This window comes from Polypterus senegalus, chromosome 5, assembly GCF_016835505.1.
Source record: "Polypterus senegalus isolate Bchr_013 chromosome 5, ASM1683550v1, whole genome shotgun sequence".
NCBI classification, from domain to species: Eukaryota; Metazoa; Chordata; class Cladistia; order Polypteriformes; family Polypteridae; genus Polypterus; species Polypterus senegalus.
In genome coordinates, this window is record NC_053158.1 from 130672816 (window position 1) to 130693678 (window position 20863).

The 20863-nt window shown below is 41.7% G+C and overlaps 1 protein-coding gene across 1 annotated transcript in view; it reads right to left on the reverse strand.

Annotated features, from left to right (window-relative positions):
• Positions 1-1189: 1189 nt before the first annotated feature.
• The window catches only part of LOC120529500 (ribonuclease P protein subunit p40-like), a 43896-nt gene continuing 24222 nt past the window's right edge, over positions 1190-20863 (reverse strand). Inside the window, exons 4-5 of the mRNA XM_039753359.1 lie at positions 4795-4890; positions 1190-1276 (exon numbers count right to left, since the gene is read on the reverse strand). Of these exons, the coding sequence (XP_039609293.1) occupies positions 1218-1276; positions 4795-4890 (155 nt within the window). The 3' untranslated portion in view covers positions 1190-1217. The remainder of the gene's footprint in view (positions 1277-4794; positions 4891-20863) is intronic.

The window sequence follows — 20863 nt, forward strand, 5'->3', positions numbered from 1 at the left end:
AAATATTTTGTTGTGTATGTGTGCCATTTTTCCCTTAATAATAGCTTTGCTCCCAAATCCTAAAAAAACAGATTACACTGATTAAAGACACCAAATAGGCCCAGTGTTAGTGAGTGTATGACTGGCCCCTGCAATATAAAGGGCTGCATGGGTTATTATTACATTACAGATTATTCTTCTAATCACATTCTTCCCACTATGTAAAGTTCTATTGTTCAGAAAACATTTTGTCTGTATCTTTCCTACAGTCACAAAAGTATGGCCTTGCTCCTGCTCCTATCCACTCTTGAAACAAAATCTGCTCTCAAAGCAGAAAGATGAAAGAAACCATTAATAACGAAATGGAAAAAAATGTAAAAAAAAGAAAGAATGTCTTTACATGATGACCCCAGTCCTGGCTAGCCTGCGACACTGATTCCAGAAGAAAATGCTTTTTTGAAAAAAAAGAATTTGAATTGTGATGAGATTTCATACACTATAAGGATTTGTTAATGGTCAGTTGTATCTATCCTTAATGAAAAATTAAACACCAGTGCCCAGAATGCTTACTAGTAATATATTAAGGACAACCTAATAACTAGCTGGAATTTAAGAAGCATTTCTTGGATCCTTTGATAAAGAGCCAAACAACAATCAAAACTATGCATTTAAGAGGATTCTAAAACACCAAAAGAAATTCAAAGACCAAGACAGGGCTATTAGACAAAATTGTGATCATTATTAAATGTGTCTGCATTAAAATATAAAAAGCACCATCATGTTCATCTGTATGAAATAACCCTGCTCCCAGAGAAGAGATTATATTGAAATTTGGTACACTTATGTTGCAAGAAAATTTGTTCAGAAACTTCCATTTTTGTTGACAAACTTCAATAAATTGATGCCACACCCACAATATTTCCTACACCTGGCTTCATAGGACTAGCCACCTGTTCATCAAGTTCAAGGGATACATCAATTGGAAGTGCCATCAATGATGAAGCAGTCAAGTCATCTTTGGAAGAGTTGTTGCACAAGCAAGACAAAACACCTTATTAAAAAGGCATTGAAAATCTTTGCACGTATTAAAAGAAGTCTACTTGTGCTCATGGGGATTATACTGAAAATAAAACTTCAACAACACCTACAATTAATATTTTGATTGTTTATTTTTGTTTATACTTGTTTTGTTTATACTTGGTTGGGTGTAGTTTAAACACATGATTTTAACTTCTTTTTTAAATGCTTCTGTGATGTTTTAGGAGTCTGCATGTACAGATGTGAATTATTGGAGAACCTTTAAAGTAAGTGAAACGGAGAATAAACAATCACCAGAAGACATCTGATTAGAATGTAAAAAATAACTTTCGTTATTAAACTACAAAGAGCAATAACATCATGACCATGTATGCTTCAGTTTTCTGACAGTCAATCTAAACCAGCAGTACTTTGCACTGCCTGACAGCTTTTAAGGGGCAATACAGTAATCTGGAAAACTGATCATTCTAACATTTCCTAAAACCTGTTGTAACAAGCAGGAGCATAGGCACATACGCTTACATTGTGCCAGTCACTCTCAAAATGTTCTGAGTCAATTAAAGAATTGTTGGGAAACCTTGAATCACTCATTTGGTATACACTGCTGAAAATTACAGGAGTGTTAATCACTTATTACTCTGCTTTGCTTCCTTACACTGAAGAAGGGGAAAAAAAAAAAAAAAACTTCAAGCAATGGATAGATTCTTAGGTCGTGTCTACATCAAGTGAAAACAAGCAGGCTTCATCTAAAATAAAATAAAAAAAAGGAAAATATGAAGATATGAAGACAATTCTACAGAGTTTGGCTTTGTGATTCCTCATTCTCAGGACTGACTGCTATCTAGACAAAGTACAGGGTACATCTGAATGTGGAGGACAATTTCAGAGTCTGCCAATTACTCATCACTCCCAGAGAGTGCAGTCAAGTACACCTATCACATAAAAGGTCCCAGCTCCGAAAAAGTTTGATAAGCCCTGATCTAGTGAGGCTGGTGCTACATGGCATAATTCACAATCTCAGATATTGACTGTGATGTCCGTTTCTACTCTTTGTCAATGCTGATGTCCGTTTCTACTCTTTGTCAAAATCATCCAGAAGCGCTTTGCTGGGAATTAGTGGATAAACTCAACAAGTACTATCTACACGCTTCTAATTAAAGGATAAATACTAATAGAGATTGAGGAAGTTGGGGAAATTCTGTAAGTATGTTTTCACTTTGTCATTATGGGTTATTGAGTGTAGTTTGAAGGCCAAAAACCAGCAACAAAATAAAGAAAGCAGAAAGTGAAGGAATACTTTTAAAATCCACTGTATACAGTCATATGAAAAAGTCTGGGAACCCCTCTTAATTCTTTGTATTTTTGTTTATCATTGGCTGAGCTTTCAAAGTAGCAACTTCCTTTGAATATATGACGTGCCTTTTGGAAACAGTAGAATTTCAGCAGTGACATTAAGTTTATTGGATTAACAGAAAATATGCAACATACATCATAACAAAATTAGACAGGTGCATAAATTTGGGCACCCCAACGGAAATATTACATAAATGCTTAGTTGAGCCTCCTTTTGCAAATATAACAGCCTCTAGATACCTCCTATAGCCTTTGATGAGTGTCTGGATTCTGGATGGAGGTATTTTTGACCATTCTTCCATACAAAATGTCTCCAGTTCAGTTAAATTTGATGGCTGCCGAGTATGGACAGCCTGCTTCAAATCATTCCATACATTTTCAAAGATATTCAAGTCAGGGAACTGTGACGGTCATTGCATAACATTGTACTTCTCCCTCTGCATGAACACCTTTGTAGATTTCGAACTGTGTTTTGGGTCATTGTCTTGTTGGAATATCCAACCCCTGCATAACTTCAACTTTGTGACTGATGCTTGAACATTATCCTGAAGAATTTGTTGATATTGGGTTGAATTCATCCGACCCTCGACTTTAACAAAGGCCCCAGTCCCTGAACTAGCCACACAGCCCCACAGCATGATGGAACCTCCACCAAATTTGACAGTAGGTAGTAGGTGTTTTTCTTGGAATGGGTGTTGTTCTCCTGCCATGCAAAGTGCTTTTGGTTATGACCAAATTACTCAAATTTTTGTCTCATCAGTCCAAAGCACTATGTTCCAAAATGAACCTGACTTGTCTAAACGAGCATTTGCATACAACAAGGGCTTCTTTCTCATCACCCTGCCATACAGATGTTCTTTGTGCAAATTGTGCTGAACTGTAGAATGATGTACAAAGTTGTTGCAGGTCTTTGGAGGTGATCTATGTGTTGTCTGAAACCATTCTCCTGTATTTTTCTTGGCCTGCCAGACCTGGGTTTAACAGCAACTGTGCCTGTGGCCTTCCATTTCCTGATTACATTCCTTACAGTTGAAACGGACAGTTTAAACCTCTGAGATTTTTTTGTAGCCTTCCTCTAAACCATGATACTGAATAATGTTTGTTTTCAAATCTTTTGAGAGTTTCTTTGAGGATCCCATGCTGTCACTCTTCAGAGGAGATTCAAAGGGAAGCACAACTTGAAATTGACCACCTTAAATACCTTTTCTCAAGATTGGACACACCTGCCTATGAAGTTCAAAGCTTAACGAGCTAATCCAATTAATTTGGTATTGCAAGTAATCAGTATTGAGCAGTTACATGCATTCAAATCAGCAAAATTACAAGGGGACCCACATTTTTGCACAGCCAGTTTTTCACATTTGATTTAAATAATAAATATATTAATACTAAAAACCTTTGTTTGGAAAAACACCCCAGTACTCAGATGTTCCAAGGAATTGAAAGACATACCACTGTTATCTTTTTTTGTTGAAAGTACAGTAAATTATTATGCAGGCTCAGAGGGGTTCCCAAACTTTTCATATGACTGTATGTGAATACTGGATACCAATTCCTTCTGAGTTACAAGAATTTCAGTAATAGCCAATTGTTTGAAAATTCTCATCATTGCACAAAAGCCATTTTGAGGGCCAGCTGTGCATAGAGTTGGAAATTTACTATAAAAACACCAACTTTTGGGCAAGAGTCAAGTTTAGAAATTACACCTTTGTGAGATATGCCATAAATAACGTATAATGCATTCAGGTACTCGTGCTTGCTACACAAATTTCAGAATAATGTAACATAACACAACCACTAAATGTATTCTCACACATTAATGCCACTGCATTAGTAAACTTCCACTCTAGAACTTTTGATAATTCTTTCCTTATTAACTTTCTTCTGCTAGTATCTTTTAAGGAAAGTGCAGGCTGCTCTTACAAGCAAAATATTCAGAAATTGTGAATAGACATGTCAATGGAGAGTCAGTACACTAAAAATTTAGATATTTGGCATTCTTGGATAATTGTGAATTAATAGACATGAAATAAATTCATAAAATTAACCAATACATTTCATGAATGAAGGCCTGGAGTACAATATTAGTACAACAGGCTGAGATAGACTTAAGGCAAGAGACAACCTTAGGGTTTATTCAAAGTTGCCAACCATGCCTGTGCATACCTGTTGGATTTTGTAATTTTTTATTTTTATTTTTTTTTAAAAACAGTGTTTGGGGGAAAAAAAAGCACAGAAACTGCCTGGCTTGGAATCTAAGTTAACCATTTGTTATGTGAGAAGTCGCCTATTTTACTAAATGTCTGATATAGGATTCTTATTGAAAAACGTACATTTGCAATAGTGTAAAATACTATAAATAGGATTGCAAATATTTTGTCATTATTACTAGAAATACTATATACTAAATATTATAAATCTTACCATAACGCATCACAGCCTTGTGAGAGTATTGAGAAGACTTCCCCTCCAGTCCAAGTTCTTCATATGTATCCTTATCCACTGACAAAATAAGTGTTCCTATGACAGTAATGTCAAATTCATGATGTAAGACAATTTGTTGCACTTGTAGAGAACTAATTATCTCCCAAATAAACATGCTTTGATAACTATTCATATATTTAACATTCATATCAACCATATGCAAACTCAGAATGGTACTTTACTTGGTAAGAAAAACCATGATGCAGGGAGTAAAATGAACACAAAAGATGGATGCTTTGTATTTTACTTTTCAGTTTGACAAGAACTACAATAGTTAGGAAGAAAGTGCTAAAAATATCAGGGTAAACTGATAAAGGCAAATTGTTCAATAGCATCTCAAAAAGTACTGCAATACTAACAACCAAAATGTGTCCATAGAAGGTATATAAAATTAGCATTACATTATACAATGTTAAGGAAACAAAAAATTAAAAGCTGGCGGCTACTTATTTGTTGTTTAACCCAGGTCTTGATGAAGACAAGTAGCACATTTACATGTAAGAAATTCTGATTCTGCAGGAAAAAACCCAGATGACAGAAAAGAAAGTTTAATCTCTTTTCCACTTTTCTGCCGTTACCAGTTCTTATATAAGACATGCACAGATCAACAGCATCCTAACACAGATATACTCTCTTCAACCCTTTCTCAGCTAATATAGGTTGGAACTCAGTTACAAATCTACATAATTCCCAGTAAAGTATTCCTACAGCAAATCCCTAACTTTTTATTCCTTTTTCTAGCAATGCAGACAACAAATTTTCAGTACAGCCTCATCAAAATAATGAACAAGGGGGGAAAAAAATTGGCTTCATTAAAATATAGCTGTAATGCTCCAATTATTAAAAATAATTTAGCTTGAGTTAAATCAGACAATAATCACATTCTGGTTTATTGGGCTTTTTCAGTTTTGGATTTTTTTGTGATTAAAAATTATTTTTTTCCATATAATATTGACTACATAGAAAATACCTTAAAAAAAAGTTTAATAGTCTGGCTTTCACCACAGGCACCAGTTAAATCACATTTAAATAAAATTCTTAATCTTTAAAGCAAAAAATTATATAATCCCACTTTTAGATTTAACGGTAATTCTTGATACTATCGATAATGTTCTACTACAAAGGTTCTCAAAGTCAGTTCTAGAAATACCCCATGGCTGCAGGTTTTTGTTCCAAACATTTTCATAATTAGTTAATCACTACACTTCTAAATAATCTCATTTAATTAAAGGTACAGTAATCCCTCCTCGATCACGGGGGTTGCGTTCCAGAACCCCCCGCGATAGGTGAAAATCCGTGAAGTAGAAACCATATGTTTGTATGGTTATTTTTATATATTTTAAGCCCTGAGAAACTCTCCCACACTGTTTATAAATATTCTCCGCACAGTTATACAGTAAACCCTTGTTTATCACAGTTAATCCGTTCTAGACTCTACCGCGATAAATGTATTTCCACAAAGTAGGATTCTTTATTGATAAATCTAATATTTTCGCAGTTAGAGCATAGAAAACCTGTTTACGACCTTCTAAATACGTTTTTAACATTATTCGAGCCCTATAGACATGAAATAACACCCTTTAGTGAAAAATTTAAACTGTGCTCCATGACAAGACAGAGATGACAGTTCTTTCTCACAATTAAAAGAATGTAAACACATCTTCCTCTTCAAAGGAGCACGCTTCAGGGGCAGAGAATGGCAGAGAGAGAGGGAGAGAGAGAGAGAGAGAGAGAGAGAGAGAGAAAAGTAAACAATCAAAAATCAATAGGGCTGTTGGGCTTTTAAATATGCGAGCACCACGATAAAGCGGCCGCTAAGAAGGGATCAATGTGAAGGTAGTCTTTCAGCGTTTTCTTAGCAAACAGCCCCTCTGCTCACACCCCCTCCGTCAGGAGCAGAGAATGCCAGAGAGAGTGACAGAGACAGAGAAAAGCAAACAATGAAAAATCAATACGTGTTGTTAGAGCTTTTAAGTGTGCGAAGCACCGCGCGGGAAGCATATCGTATATCATTGAGGAGTTTTATTTAATACGTAATATGTGCTCTGATTGAGTAGCTTCTCAGCCATCCGCCAATAGCATCCCTTGTATGAAATCAACTGGGCAAACAAACTGAGGAAGCATGTACCATAAATTAAAAGACCCATTGCCCGCATAATTCCGCGAACCAGCGAAAAATCTGTGATATATATTTAGATATGCTTACATTTAAAATCCGCGATGGAGTGAAGCCGCAAAAGTCGAAGCGCGATATAGCGAGGGATCACTGAAGTCGTTTTAAATAAAATAGTTTACCAGTAACAGCGCACTGCACAATAACGTGCAGTGAATACACTTGACTTGAGCATTCATAGTTTTCATACTCTTTCTCTGTACGTTTAGCATTCATTTGCTCAAAGGTTGATGCGCTTGCTCTATGTACAGTATAAGAATTCCCACACCTCTAGTTTTCTTTGTATAGCTGAAATGGAACATTTGGCCAGTCCAGTCTTTGTGCAGACAAAACTGATCCTTGCTTATAAATGCGTCTCCTGTAAAAATACTATTTTAGCATTTAGACCTGTTAAGTGAGAGAATACTTTCTTTCTCTTTAATTCGTGGTTCAGGCCTTTAACATTCCAGCTCACAAAGTAAACTGTCCAGTCTTGGAGACATTGCTTCTGAACTTGTTGTCATTTTTAGTCTTAACTAACAATAAGACAGCTTTGACCTTAATTTCCAATTTTCCCAGGAGTTATTACCATGAAGTCTATTGTTACATTGGTACTTATAATCATAAGAAATAAAATGATAGATTAGAGATAGCTTGCTCTCTTTCTCTCCTCCCCTAGTCCCCCACCTCCCCCATTTTTCCTCCCCACATGAGGCTGGACCCCATTTCCCCAAGTCCCAGTCGTCTGACATACCTAGAAACAAAGCACGTCCAAGACAAAAGAAGCTCCCCAGCGGCGGCATATGAGGATTAAAACTGAGATATCTATTGCCAATATAAAAAAAATATAATCTTCAGCAATCTTGAGATAGTAAAACAGTAAACCCAGGGAATGGTGTTAAAAAAGTGGCCCTGGATAAGCATAGTAAATCCTAATACAATAATAACAATAAATCAGGGGTATGAAGTCTCCTTTAGAAAAGTAAAAAAAAAAAAGAAAAAAAAAGATTTAATTTCTTCCACATATACATTCACGCATATAATGTAATTAAAGGTATAAACAAAAAGTGGCTGAGAAGGGAAAAGGATGTACAATTACAGTACCAGTATCACTGCAAGTGGATCAAACAGCTGGCAAGACCTTCTTTGCCATGCCATGATAAAATGCAACTCACAATCGCATTTCAAAAAAAGTGTTGAGATCAGTTTTCTTAACTCTTTTTCTGCTTCCTCCGTAGTGGTAAAGATGTAATGCTTGTCTTGAATATGCACTTTTAGTTTGGCAGGGTACAAGAGGCTGTACCTGATCTCGGCTTTCCATAAACGCTGTTTAATATTGTAAAAAGCTGCACATTTAGCAGCTGTTGAGGGCGAGAAATCTGGGAAAATGCGAATGTGGTTATCTTCAAATGTAATCTCTTGTTTCTGTCTGAGAAGTGACATTACATGCAATTTAAATTGTAATATTTTGAAGTGACACGATAAAACTCCTAGGTTTAGGGGTATTTGATCCCCATATGCGGTAAGCTGCTGCTATCTCTGTGTCTGATTTACAGTTCTCTCCAATTATTTTAGAGAATAATTCAGCTATGAATGTCACTGGGTTTGGAGACTTAAGTCTCAGAGATTTTTGCATTCAGAATTTGCAGCCATTTCTTTTCCATCAGCAGTAGATGCCAGATGTTTGGCTGTTTCAATTTGAGTCGTGAATGTTTGCTTAATGATGTCTTCCAACTGATCATCAAGTGCTCTCAAACTTAACACACATTTTCCTGATTTTGTTCCTCAATTTTGTCCAGCATACCTTTAAAGGCTGCTTCAAAGCAATTATATATACACATTTCTCTAGGTCTTTTATTATCCTGACACAGCTTTTCGTTTGTCTTGATATAAAGAAAGAAATAAATAGTATGCTCTTTCTTGAACTCCTTTATGTCTTGAGCAGTGGCCGTGGCCATTGCACTGATCATTCATTTCAGTTCGGACAGATCATTTTGGCCTTTGTGCTCCACCGGTGAAATTACAAGCCCTGTTACAGCTGAGGAATAGATGAAGACAAGGCCATTTGCAGATTTAATGGATCTTCTGGAATCGACAAGCTATCGTGACCTGCATCACTTGCACATTCGCTCCCACTATTGCTCTCAACAGGAGATGATGAAATGGCCCAGGAGATCTGTGCTTTCACCTGTCTGTTCCAGGTCAGTCTATATAAGGCCTTGAGGTTGGACTTGGACTTGATGCCTTGGGTGTAGCTTTGGTTTTCTTTTCCGCTTCTTTCTGAGCCCCTTTCTTACCACTCATGTTTATGCTTGCATATACTGTAATAGAACCTCCACGAGTTGGGTAAATACAGGATACCTGAGGATGATTAAAATATGAGAAAAAAATAAACCCCACTGCTAACGGAGATCCGCTTCAGATGTCCATCTCCTGTAACCAGTCTTCTGTCATCGACAAATTTGAAGATGGAGTTGGAGGGGTATAAAGTACTTAGAAAAGAGGACTGAGTACACAGCCTTATGGAGCTTCTGAATTGAGTGTGATGATGATGGAAACAACTACCAACATCACCTTGATTTCAGTCTACTCTGATTCAGAGTCCCAAGATCATTAACTTGTGCTATCCCAACAAAATTAACAAACAAGCAAGCAAGCAAGCAATTCCTACACATAATGGCTGCATGTGTACATAAAACCTCAAAATGTTTAAAGTTCAATGTAAATTAATACATTTAGAATGACACCCTCAAATCCTAGGGCAGGGCTATTCAATTACAAATTCAGTTAGGCCTGATTTTCTAATCAAGAAATTTAGCTGGGCCAAACATGGCCAGTAAGCAGCAAGCAGTAATAAATTGTAAACCAACAAAATTAATGTATTGAAATACAATATTTACGCATCGCTTCCTTTTTAAATTTTGTCACATTTGACACAGGCACATCAAAAAGTGCATAAAAAAACAAACAAAAAAATCCAACTACACTGAAGCCGAAGTAGTAACAATATTTCTTTTCCTACTTTTGAATTGAAATAATTTTTTTTTTTTAAAAAAAAAAAAAAAAAAAAAAACTCACATTTTTGGTCATAGCTGACCTAGGCATAAAACAAAATAGTGTGCAGTATTAACAGCAAAATTTGTTTCTGTTTTTACATAAAGTAAATATAGTGGTCATATATGACCTAGGTGAATCACAAAGTGTATTTAACAGAATTAAAAAGAACTATCAATGCCATCAAAGCTAATATTGCACAAACTCATAAAAAGTGATATCAGTAACTAATACACATGAATACAATGTCTACTGCACACTGAGGGAACATGGGTTCATTTTAAATCACCGCATGTGTGATTAGGTTTGGCTTTCTTAAACAACCCACATTATGTAGATATTCTGATGTCTCTCGATACTGCATGTGCTGTGTGGATGGAGTCTTGGGGGGAAAGGCACTTTTTGAGGGCTCAGGGCTCCTCCCTAAAGAGCGACAAGTGACAGGGGCACCGGTAATTAACAGTCCTTCAGGGCCAAAAAAAAAAAATGGTGTGGTTGGCAAGAAAAAGAATTAGAGCTAGGTTGGAAGATAGCATCGGTTGAGAAGGAAGCAAATGGTTAAAGGGCAGGTGAGAGGCAAACAGGCCGTAGTAGACAGGCGATCAGTTTTTATTATTTTGGAGGTGTCCCCGTGAACCAGACAACAGGCAGCAGTATGGCACCGTTTATATTGTGGCACACCAAATGAAAATGTCAGTCGGCATCTTGAAGACTTCCCCAAAAAAAGTGGCTCCTGTGTGTCTTATTCAAGAGGTCGTCACAATATGTAGTAGGGTACAGTTACCCTGCTGACTTTTAGAAATGGAGTTTTTTGTTCTGAACGAGAGCAGTGACTTTTGGCTTGTAAGATGTCAGTGCAATCCAAATGCATTGCTGAAGAGTACTGTCTGTCAGGGAGCAACGAGAGCTGCTTTTTATTGAGTTCATGTGTGAAAATCTTGATTCACATGTGTGTGTTGATCCAAACATACTGAGCACGATGACAGTTACTTTCGTAACATTAGGGAACAGATGTACATGGACTTCATTCCAAAACTTCACAGGCCCGTTTGTGCAAAGCTCTTGTGCCATGGTTACCGATGCAAGGTTTGAGTATGAATTTCCCCACGTCAATTGAAGGGACTAGACCACTTCCTTCAATCTACTGGATAAATCCCCTTTTGTTGCAACAGTGAATGGGTCCCTGGCAAAATCCATCACCTCATGGGCATCCAATCGACTAGCAAAGTTCTCTTTTACCATCGCAATTAAATCTGTCATCACATTCATGATTTGTGCCGGAGACGAGATGCATTTATGGAGAGTTGGAAAATGTAGCAATCAGCCTGTGCTCAGGTCAGTCGCGAAAAGGTCAAGTTTGACTTGGAATGCATGGATCTAATCAATGATAGTTTTGTCTCTACCTTGCAGTCCCACATTTATGCCATTCAGGTGTTTGAATAGGTCACTCAGAAGCAGACATCGGCCATGAAGTTGTCATTCAGTATGCGATTAAGGTGCATTTCTGCCCTTTTCTGCTCGCTGCTGTGGAAGAAAGTTGTGATCTCCACTCCGAGATCACAGAAATGTTCCAGTGCTTTGCCTTTGGACAGCCACCTGACATAATTGGGCAAAAGTAGGTTGTGGTGCTCAGCAGACATTTCTGACAGCAGTATGCAGAATAAGCAGTGTTGGAGGCTTGATGTGGAGCGAATAAAATTAACTGTAGTCATGACACTGTCCATTGTCGTTTTGAGCGCCCTGCTTAGTTTTGCACATAACACCATCTGATGTACAACGCAGTGTCAGGCCAGGTTTATACTTCGCACGACGCGTGCCCCAGCGGATGCTACTGCTACGCAAGTGTTGTACTGTTCACACTTGTGCATGACCATCCATCCATCCATTATCCACCACTTATCCGAGGTCGGGTCGCGGGGGCAGCAGCCTAAGCAGGGAAGCCCAGACCTCCCTCTAGCTCCTCTGGGAGGACCCCGAGGTATTCCCAGGCCAGCCGGGAGATATAATCCCTCCAGCTGGTCTTGGGTCTGCCCTGTGGCTTTCTCCCAGTGGGGTATGCCCAAAGCACCCCCCCAGGGAAGTGTCCAGGGGGCATCCTGACCAGATGCCCAAACCACCTCAACTGACTCCTCTGAATGTGGAGGAGCAGTGACTCTACTCTGAGTCTCTCCCGGATAACTGAACTCCTCACCCTATCTCTAAGGGAAAGTCCAGCCACCCTGCAGAGAAAACTCATTATCCGCGATCCGCTCGTGGCCATAGGTGAGGGTAGGAACATAGATCAACTGGTAAATCGACAGCCTCGCCTTTTGGCTCAGCTCTCTCTTTACCACGACGGACGGTGGAATCTGGAAGACTCCACCAGGCGGCAGCGAGAGATATCATCACAGTGAGAACAGGTTTGGCTTTGCTGTGTTGTGAATTGCCTGAAACACTCATTAAATTCTTAGCACACCTTGCCGCAATACAGTAATCCCTCCTCGATCGCGGGGGTTGCGTTCCAGACCCATAACCCCGCGAAAGGTTAAAATCCGCGAAGTAAAACCATATGTTCATATGGTTATTTTTAGATATGTTAAGCCTTTATAAACTCTCCCACACTATTATAAACATTTCCCGCACAGTTATATAGCAAAAACCCTTTGTATTCTCTTAGATATTAGGTAAGATTCGTTGAAATTATATATGTAAACACACTGTTTATATACAGTAAAACCTAAATATTATTTTAAAGATATCAAGCGTCTCTAATATCACATATGTTACAGCCATTACGACAGACAGGCCACCAGCAATAAATACATACAATGCAAGAAAAATTGTATACAGTAAAATGTGTGTACAGTGACACTAACCGTACATACATGTACTAAGTACTGTACGTAGAAAATTAATTATGGTTACTCACCAACAATGACATGATGACTTGTCCGATAACAATAAGTTTAATTTTTCTGCAAAACAAAGGAGAATGTTACAGCTCTTCTAACGGAGCCTCTTCAGGCTACTGTGTAGCACCGCCATTGTTCTTCCGGCAGTCGTCAATCCAAATCCCTAAGCAGATTCCATCTGGACTACCGCCTTATTACATCCACTTACAACTCGTTTTGCACTCTGGTTAAAGGACACTGCGGCCATAGATCTTATATTCTTTTCCTCCTTTTTAAATAAAAAGAATCCTGGACTCATTTTTGTCGTAATGGTGTCCTGCAGCGGTGTAGCTGTTCCCTTCCTTCAACATATCCAAAACTTTTACCTTTTCAGCAATCGTTAGCATCTTCCGTTGGTCCTTGGGCATGGCCCCTGAAGTAATAGCAGGGGCAGATCGTTTTGGAGCCATAACGAAGGACTTGACTATGCACAAAGATAAACACAAAAGAGCACAAAAGTTAACTCTTTACACAGCAAAACACGTTGATGCTGAATGAGCGAGATGAGACTTCCTGGTTAACGCAGCGGAATCAAATTCGGCATTCCGTCGCTGACTCAATCAGCACACAGGAACTTAACTGCGTGCTCGGATTGGGTGGCTTCTCAGCCATTCGCCAATAGTGTCCCTCGTATGAAATCAACTGGGCAAACCAACTGAGGAAGCATGTACCAGAAGTAAAAAGATCCATTGTCCGCAGAAACCTGCAAAGCAGCGGAAAATCCACGTTATACATTTAGATATGCTTACATATAAAATCTGCGATACAGTGAACCCGCAAAAGTCGAAGCGTGATATAGCAAGGGATTACTGTATCTCTGAAAAGATTAAATCCATCAATCCAGGGCTGGGGCCATTCCTGCAAGCATCGGGCTCGACACACATACACTAGCATCATTTTAACATCACCAAATCCCCAAACCTTCAAGTCTTTGGAAGGAAACTGGAACACACTGTAGAAACCCACCAGGGAATCATGCAAACTCAAGGCAGGGAACACCAGGGATGTGACTCCCTGCAAGGCATACTGTGCCGCCACAACATGTGTAATTATTATCAGTACTCATTATTTAAATGAAGTTAACGACTTATCTGTAAAATGTAACATACATACTTTAATGCCCCAACTTATACATACTTTTGGTGCCCCTTTGATCCTGACAAGGTACAGTTTTGCCGCGATATAAACAGATAAACAGTACCCAACCAAATAATTAAAAAAAAAAAAAACAGTTGGCATTTTGAAAATTCTCCTGGAGAAAAGGCTCATGTGCATCTTATTTGACAGGTCTACTACGATGATTTGGCTGGAGATTGAGTGAACCATGAGTCTGAACATCTATGGAGCTCTGTGGTTTCAAAAGGTACAGCGTGATATGTAACTGAAACATTTCAATGAGACAGGGAGGCCCCTGGAAAAAGAGAGTGGAACGTGCTGGAATGAAAAAAAAACACTGTGTGGGAGTGTCACTTGAGGGAACGAACAAGAGCAGCATGGTGTGTGGGAACATTGGAGAATGAAGTAAAGGAGAACAAAAGTCAAAGATGGGTGTGCTTCTGGGCCATAGCACTTAGGCAGAAAAGGAACAGTGTAGAGGAGTTAAAGGAAGTCCGCTTAAGATTTAAACAGTTGAGGTGCTTCCCATGGCCAGTCAGGTAGGAATGACACCAGTACACGTTTCAGGAATTTAAAACTGATGATTTTGTACATTCTAACTAAACTACATCTGTTCTGGCCTTGGGAGACGCCTCAACTTTTTAATCGCAACCAGACTTGTTTAACTACTATATGCCTCGTCTTCTGCTTCAGTGTTATTGCACCAGAACACACCGCTCTGTCAACCTTGTTCTCCTCTACTTGCTTGTTCACTCACACGTGCCACTCCCATTTATGTAGGCCCTCCCCTTCTTCTCACAAACGCTGAGATGGGGCATTTCTGTTCCAGCACCATTCACCTGGCAAAACAACAACGCGCTACACTGTAGGCTGAATTTTTCTAGGCTTCACTGAGTGTTGCACTTATATCTGTACTACTGTAGGAAGTTCTGAAGGTGTGGTGGAACCACAAGCTGAGCCACTTGAAGGTTGCTTCTGGGCTGCATATGGCCCATGGGCCACCATTTGAATAGGTATGACCTAGGGCATGAAATATCAGCTAATGGTTTTCTAAACTAGTTTGCCTCATATACTCCTGGTTAGAGATTCAAACACTTAAAGTGCTGTAGCCCATTACGTTAATAGGGCTTTGTTTTACTCTTCTATTCCTTAGATATGGAAGATGATCCGCTGTAGCGACCCCTAACAAGAGCAGCCGAAAGCAGAAGAAGAAGTTTTACTATTAGATTCCTCCATCCATTAACAAAGTCATAAATAACAAGATCAATGATGTCTAACGTGCCAGGAAAAAAATTTGCATCACATTCTGTCAGCAGCTAGACACAGGCGGTTGCTTCAAAGGTTTCCTCACACAGGGAAGTAAAAACTACTTACACTGAAATTGTTTGTGTTTTCTTGACTCGTTAACTATAAAATTGCTGCAGTTCCACTGTAACAAGTATTGCGTCTAAAGAGTTCCGATCTTCGGGGCACCTCTGTTACGATTCTGTACCGATTTCTCGGGCGATTGACAAGCAGTCCTGTGCAGGGATTGGCTCAACGCGGAAACACCTGTCTTTTAACTGGTTGTACCGATTGTTCTGTAAATTTTAACTGGCTGAAAGGAGAAGCATTGAGATTTCTGTTCCAAAAGACCCGCCTCCACGTCTAAAAGCGGCGATGTCATGCTTAAAGTTTTATCTTAAAGTGGGCCCTCTGGTACTATTAAAATGGTACTATTGATGTTACTATTAGTACACAAGGATTACTTGTATAGTGAAGTGAAATAAAACGGATGTAGTTTAATCTAATGAGAATTTATCTTTGTACATATTAATGAAAGTATTTATTTTTTTCTTTTTAGAAAACTGATTTCAGTAATATAAATATCTGTAAATAGTCTGGACAGAATTGCGTTATAATTATGCTTGTTAATAATAAATAATAATAATGCTAACAATAGGAAATTGTAGTGTAACAAGGTAGTTGTAATATTATTAAAGGCCTTAAAAAAAAAAAAAGTCAGTATTAGTATTACTAACCATTATATTACATTTTTTTGTGTGTCATTTTACTCTTTCAGAATTCAGAATTAACTGTTTCTGGTATCTCTTACTATGGCTGCCACTAGAGTTCCTACTTGAGTCTTTGTTTGTAGTAGCAATGTCCCTCTCAAAACAAAGGTTTCTTTCTTTAATTGACGTACTGGTTGACTGCGTTGTTTTAATAGACCCAACATCACCTGCGGTGTTGACATGCAAGTATTCATAGGTTAAATAAGACAAAGGTTAATGCGGGGAAAAAAAAAACCACTGTGATGGTTTATCATCCTGTTCATTTTTGCATGCTCAGTTACTCTTTATTTTATCACTGTTGGAGGCAACATCGCTTGGTGCAGACTATATGGAGGTTGTAACCTATCAGTTGTTCCCTGAAGGCCTATTTGTAATATTCTGAAATTTCTTTTAATTTCAGTTTTTGGTAATATAAACTTTAAATGTAAATGTCTGCCAGTTTCCTGCGGATCTGTTTCAGGTTGCTGGTTGCATTCCAGCTGGTTAAATTTGAAGAAAAACAGAGATGTGTAAAACTTTGGAGTGGAACTGTAAACTCTTGGTTTATCTAATTTATCCAGCTTGAACCCTGTGCCACAGTTCTGCTGCCAGAGCTCTAGCGAACTGACCCTCAAGGCCTCCGCCGAGGTGGTCCAGGTTGCCAAGGCAAACAGTCTGAGCGCCTCTGTGCCGTTCAAGGTAAAGTTGGCCGAGATGGTCAGGGAGCAGGCCAGAAGACGCGGTGCGGGCCGCAGGTGGTGACCCCGGGGACTCCAAGCTGGTGCGCAGCGCCAGCAAGCTCCAGTTTGGACAGTAGCGGTGTCAAACTTTTAAATGGTTGCTGACCCATGACCTTGGCTATGCCATCATGGTTTTGGCAACCCACCTGAGGGAGTACGAAGATGGCCAGGTGTCGGATAGCCCACTGGCGAGCAATAAGAACGCCCTGGAGTCCTACACCTGGCTCTTTCCCAACGTGAAGATAGCCATCCGGAGGGAAAGAGGCTCGTCGGCTTCGGCCAACATGGACACCTGACGTTTGAGGGCCTTTACGATACAGAAGATCGGGAGGCCAAGAGGTGAGAAAAAGACTTTTGGGTGGGGTCTGAGGGGAAGGGCACAGCAAGGTATTGGGACCCTGCTTCCATTTGTTCACCTGTTACCGTTCCTGTTGTTGTACCCCACGCAGTTACATCAAATGGCTCTGGTGCCAGAGCACCAAAGTCAGAACCAAGATGCATGCACTCCAGCTGTATGTGTGGTGGAGAGACGAGGCGAAGGCAGCAGCAACCTCATCCCTTCCCAAAACCACCACTGTTGCCCCCACCGACTCTCTCTCGCTCTGCAGCAGCCTCCGTTGTCAAGATTCCCGATGACATGATGCTGTTGGCCAGCATGGAGTTGGAGGTTGGCAAGTGACAGCCACCCATGGAAAGTGGTGGTGGCTCCTTCACTTTTTCTGTTTACCTGTTATTTGTTTGAATTTTTTAACAACCTTTCCCAGCATCCACCTCCATCCACAACGCTGTCTGTAGCCAGGAGAGAGGCGAGTTAAAAGGATGTGTTTCTTTGAATTGCATTGCCAGGAAAGGAACAGGCCCTGTCTGATTCTTTTTGTCTTGCTCATGCTCTCTGTCTCTGACAAACACACACCGCTACTTTTGCCCAAGGGCTGGAGGAGTTCACAACCTAAGGAACAGCATGTGTGGTTAAGTTGGGTCCTTTTCACCAGGGGCAAGGACGGAAAGCCAGTGCTGACCTCCAACCTTTGCTTTGCCCGGACCCCACAATGTGCACCTCCAGCCCCTGATATTGCCCAACACCTTTTTTCAGAGCCTGTTCTTCCTGTGGATGCCGTACCGCATGTGGGGCTACAAGCTGTCCTGTACGGTGTGCAGCCACAGGTTGTCGGGAGCAGGACTCTACAGGACTGTCCGGAGGGTCCTGGACACAGACGGATGGTACTTTATGGCCACAGAGTACCTAGAGTGCCGGCGCTACAGAAAGAAGGTGGCAGGCTGGTCGCAGGATATCCTGGATCAGCTGCACCACACCCACCGGGATGACTTTCCAGCTATCCTGACTTACAGGTCAGACAAGGAGTCTCCGCAGGTAGACAGGCACACACAGGCAGTCCTAACTTCCCTGTTCTGTCCAACACAAGTTATCCTGCGACAAAAAGCTCATCGGGCAGATGCATGAGCGCACTCTGGGCAACCGGCTGCACAGATATCTGCTCAAGGAGCACACCAGGTCCTGGATGTTGCGGTCCAAAAAGTTCACGTTCGCGGTCACCAAGTTCATCAAATCGGGTGTCAAGCCATCTGCATCTCCGCCTCTACCTCCACGGATGACCGTGGTGTCCAGTACAAAGTGGTTGCTGTCCATCTATGCCAGGGAGGTGGCTTCGAGGCTAGAAGAGACCAAGGCCCGGATCACCTCCATCTTGGGCTCAATCTTAAAGATGGACTCAACCAATAAGGTAAGCGATATCGCCATCCCCTCCTTCCTTCCTTCCTTCTTTGCTTCCAGCTAACCGTCAGCTCTCCCTTTCATCGTGCAGGTGACCAAGAAACTCGCTGGTGCAGGAACGGCAGCCTGGGTGACCAACGTGGGGAACAAGCACGGGCAAATCTTGATCAGCGTCCTCACTGCAGCCGTGGGCGCTGGCCTGCACCCCATGGCCGTTGGGCTGATGCGGTGATACCGTGATGCCAATGTGTCCCCGCCTTTGGACCTCTATGTGGACCAAGACTGCTGTTCCCACGGGGGACCATGCAAGGTGTCCCTCTTATTCAGCCAGTGGGATCAGCTAGTGGTGCAGCTCAACGTGTGGCACTCGATGCGACGCTTCACGGCGGGTGTCACCACAGAGAGACACCCACTATACAGCCTCTTCATGGCGCGTTTCTCATTCTGCATTTTTGAGTGGGACCAGGGAGAAGTCGCCCAGCTGCGACAGGCCAAGGCTGGCGAGGCAGGGAAGGGTCCCCATGGCTGCGGCTACGGAAAAATCCTGTTAAAGGAGCGGACCCGCCAGGAGGCCTTCGGGGACGCCACTGACACCATGGGTAACCCGCTTTTGGACCACGACAAGATTCGGAAAATCTGGAGGACACAGAGGCGCCACCTCCACTGCATCCAAGATCCATCCAGGACCCACCTGGGGTGCACCTGTACATGCAGACTGGGCAGTTGGTCAAAGGGGGCATCACACTGCCGGTGTTCAGATATGCACAAGGTTCAACTTCATTGGAGTCGTTCCACCTGCATCTGGACTGCTTCATACCTGATAAAGGTGGCCAGAAACCTGTTCTTTGTGACCTGTGTTGTGCAAGGGAGTGGGTGGCTTTGCATTTTGATCTCTCTCTCACCGTGTCTTTCAGGCACTTCAGCCAGCGCAGCCCATTTTCAGGTCTATCTGCTGGAAGCCCTGGTGTGATGGAACGAGGAACGTGCGGCACAAGCATTGGAGGCAGCAGAACGTGATATGGTCTGCTACAGTGGCAAACTCCAGCACTCCCTCAATGAGCTGAGCGACGTTGTATATCACAAGAAGCTGGTTGAGGATTACACCCGGCCTGCGAAGTACACTGGCGAGGCGGCCATCGAGCCCTCTGTCTGTCTGTCTGTCTCTCTCTCCCACCTTTTCATTTTAAAACAATTCCCTCTTTTTCACAGGTGAGCTCATTGGCATCCAGTACCTATTTTCACAGTCCGGTCGAATGCTGGAGAAAGTGATGGGCAGGGATCTCGACGCTCTGGATGGGACTGATGCAGATGACGACAACAGTGTCGACAAGGGCGTCCAAGAGGACGAGGGGCCGGTAGAGGAACCCCTACACAACACCCTCTTCAGCCTGGAGGAGGACTTCGCCCGACAACTGTTGTCGTGTGACAAGTCCCAGTCGTGCCCTGCCATCGGTGCCTCACAGTCTGGGCCAGCCAACCAGGAAACCTCCCCTGGAGACGAGGCCATTCAAAGGGTGTCCCACAAGCCGTTAAGTCTCTCCCGACGAGTTGTGATATACCTGTGGAATATCTAATGAGTGCTCCCCTTTCTCACTTTCGCTCTCTTCCCCCAACAGAATAGCCTTGGACCGGTCACTGGCCCAGGTTACCAGCACGTGGTCAACCTGGCCTCCAGTCTCGTGAAGCTGCATCACCATGCCTACATGACGCAGCAGCAAGTGACGGAGATCATCACCCTCTGGAAACAATTGCCACCCAGTTCACTTTCCGCCATGCCACCAGGAAAAACTGGTGCAGGGGAGGTTCCGACGCAAGCACTCGCAGACCAGTGTCACACCAGGAGTGGAGAGCCTGGTGATACCTGGTGATGGTATAGTAGGTGCTCAACCTCTTTGCCGTGGCCTCTTTCCTTTTGATCGGATATCGATGGCAGGACTGACTCTCTCTCTCACTCCCCGAATTTTGTAGGTGTATGATTGGTCAAGGCAGCGAAGCCGCACAGATGCCAACCATCAACCGTCTTGTGAAGGTCATTTGTATACAGCTGTCCAGGATTCACCCCAAAGGGACCACCATCTACGGCGTGAGGGTGAACCGCTGGGCAGCTGTAATGCGGGATTATATCTGCATTCAAGAGAACATACTTACAAACCCGGTACTCATGACCCCGACACGTATACAGTTATTCCCCCCTCAATCAGCGCACCCTAGCACAATGGTAAGTACACACTGGACAAGTGGGATCCACCATG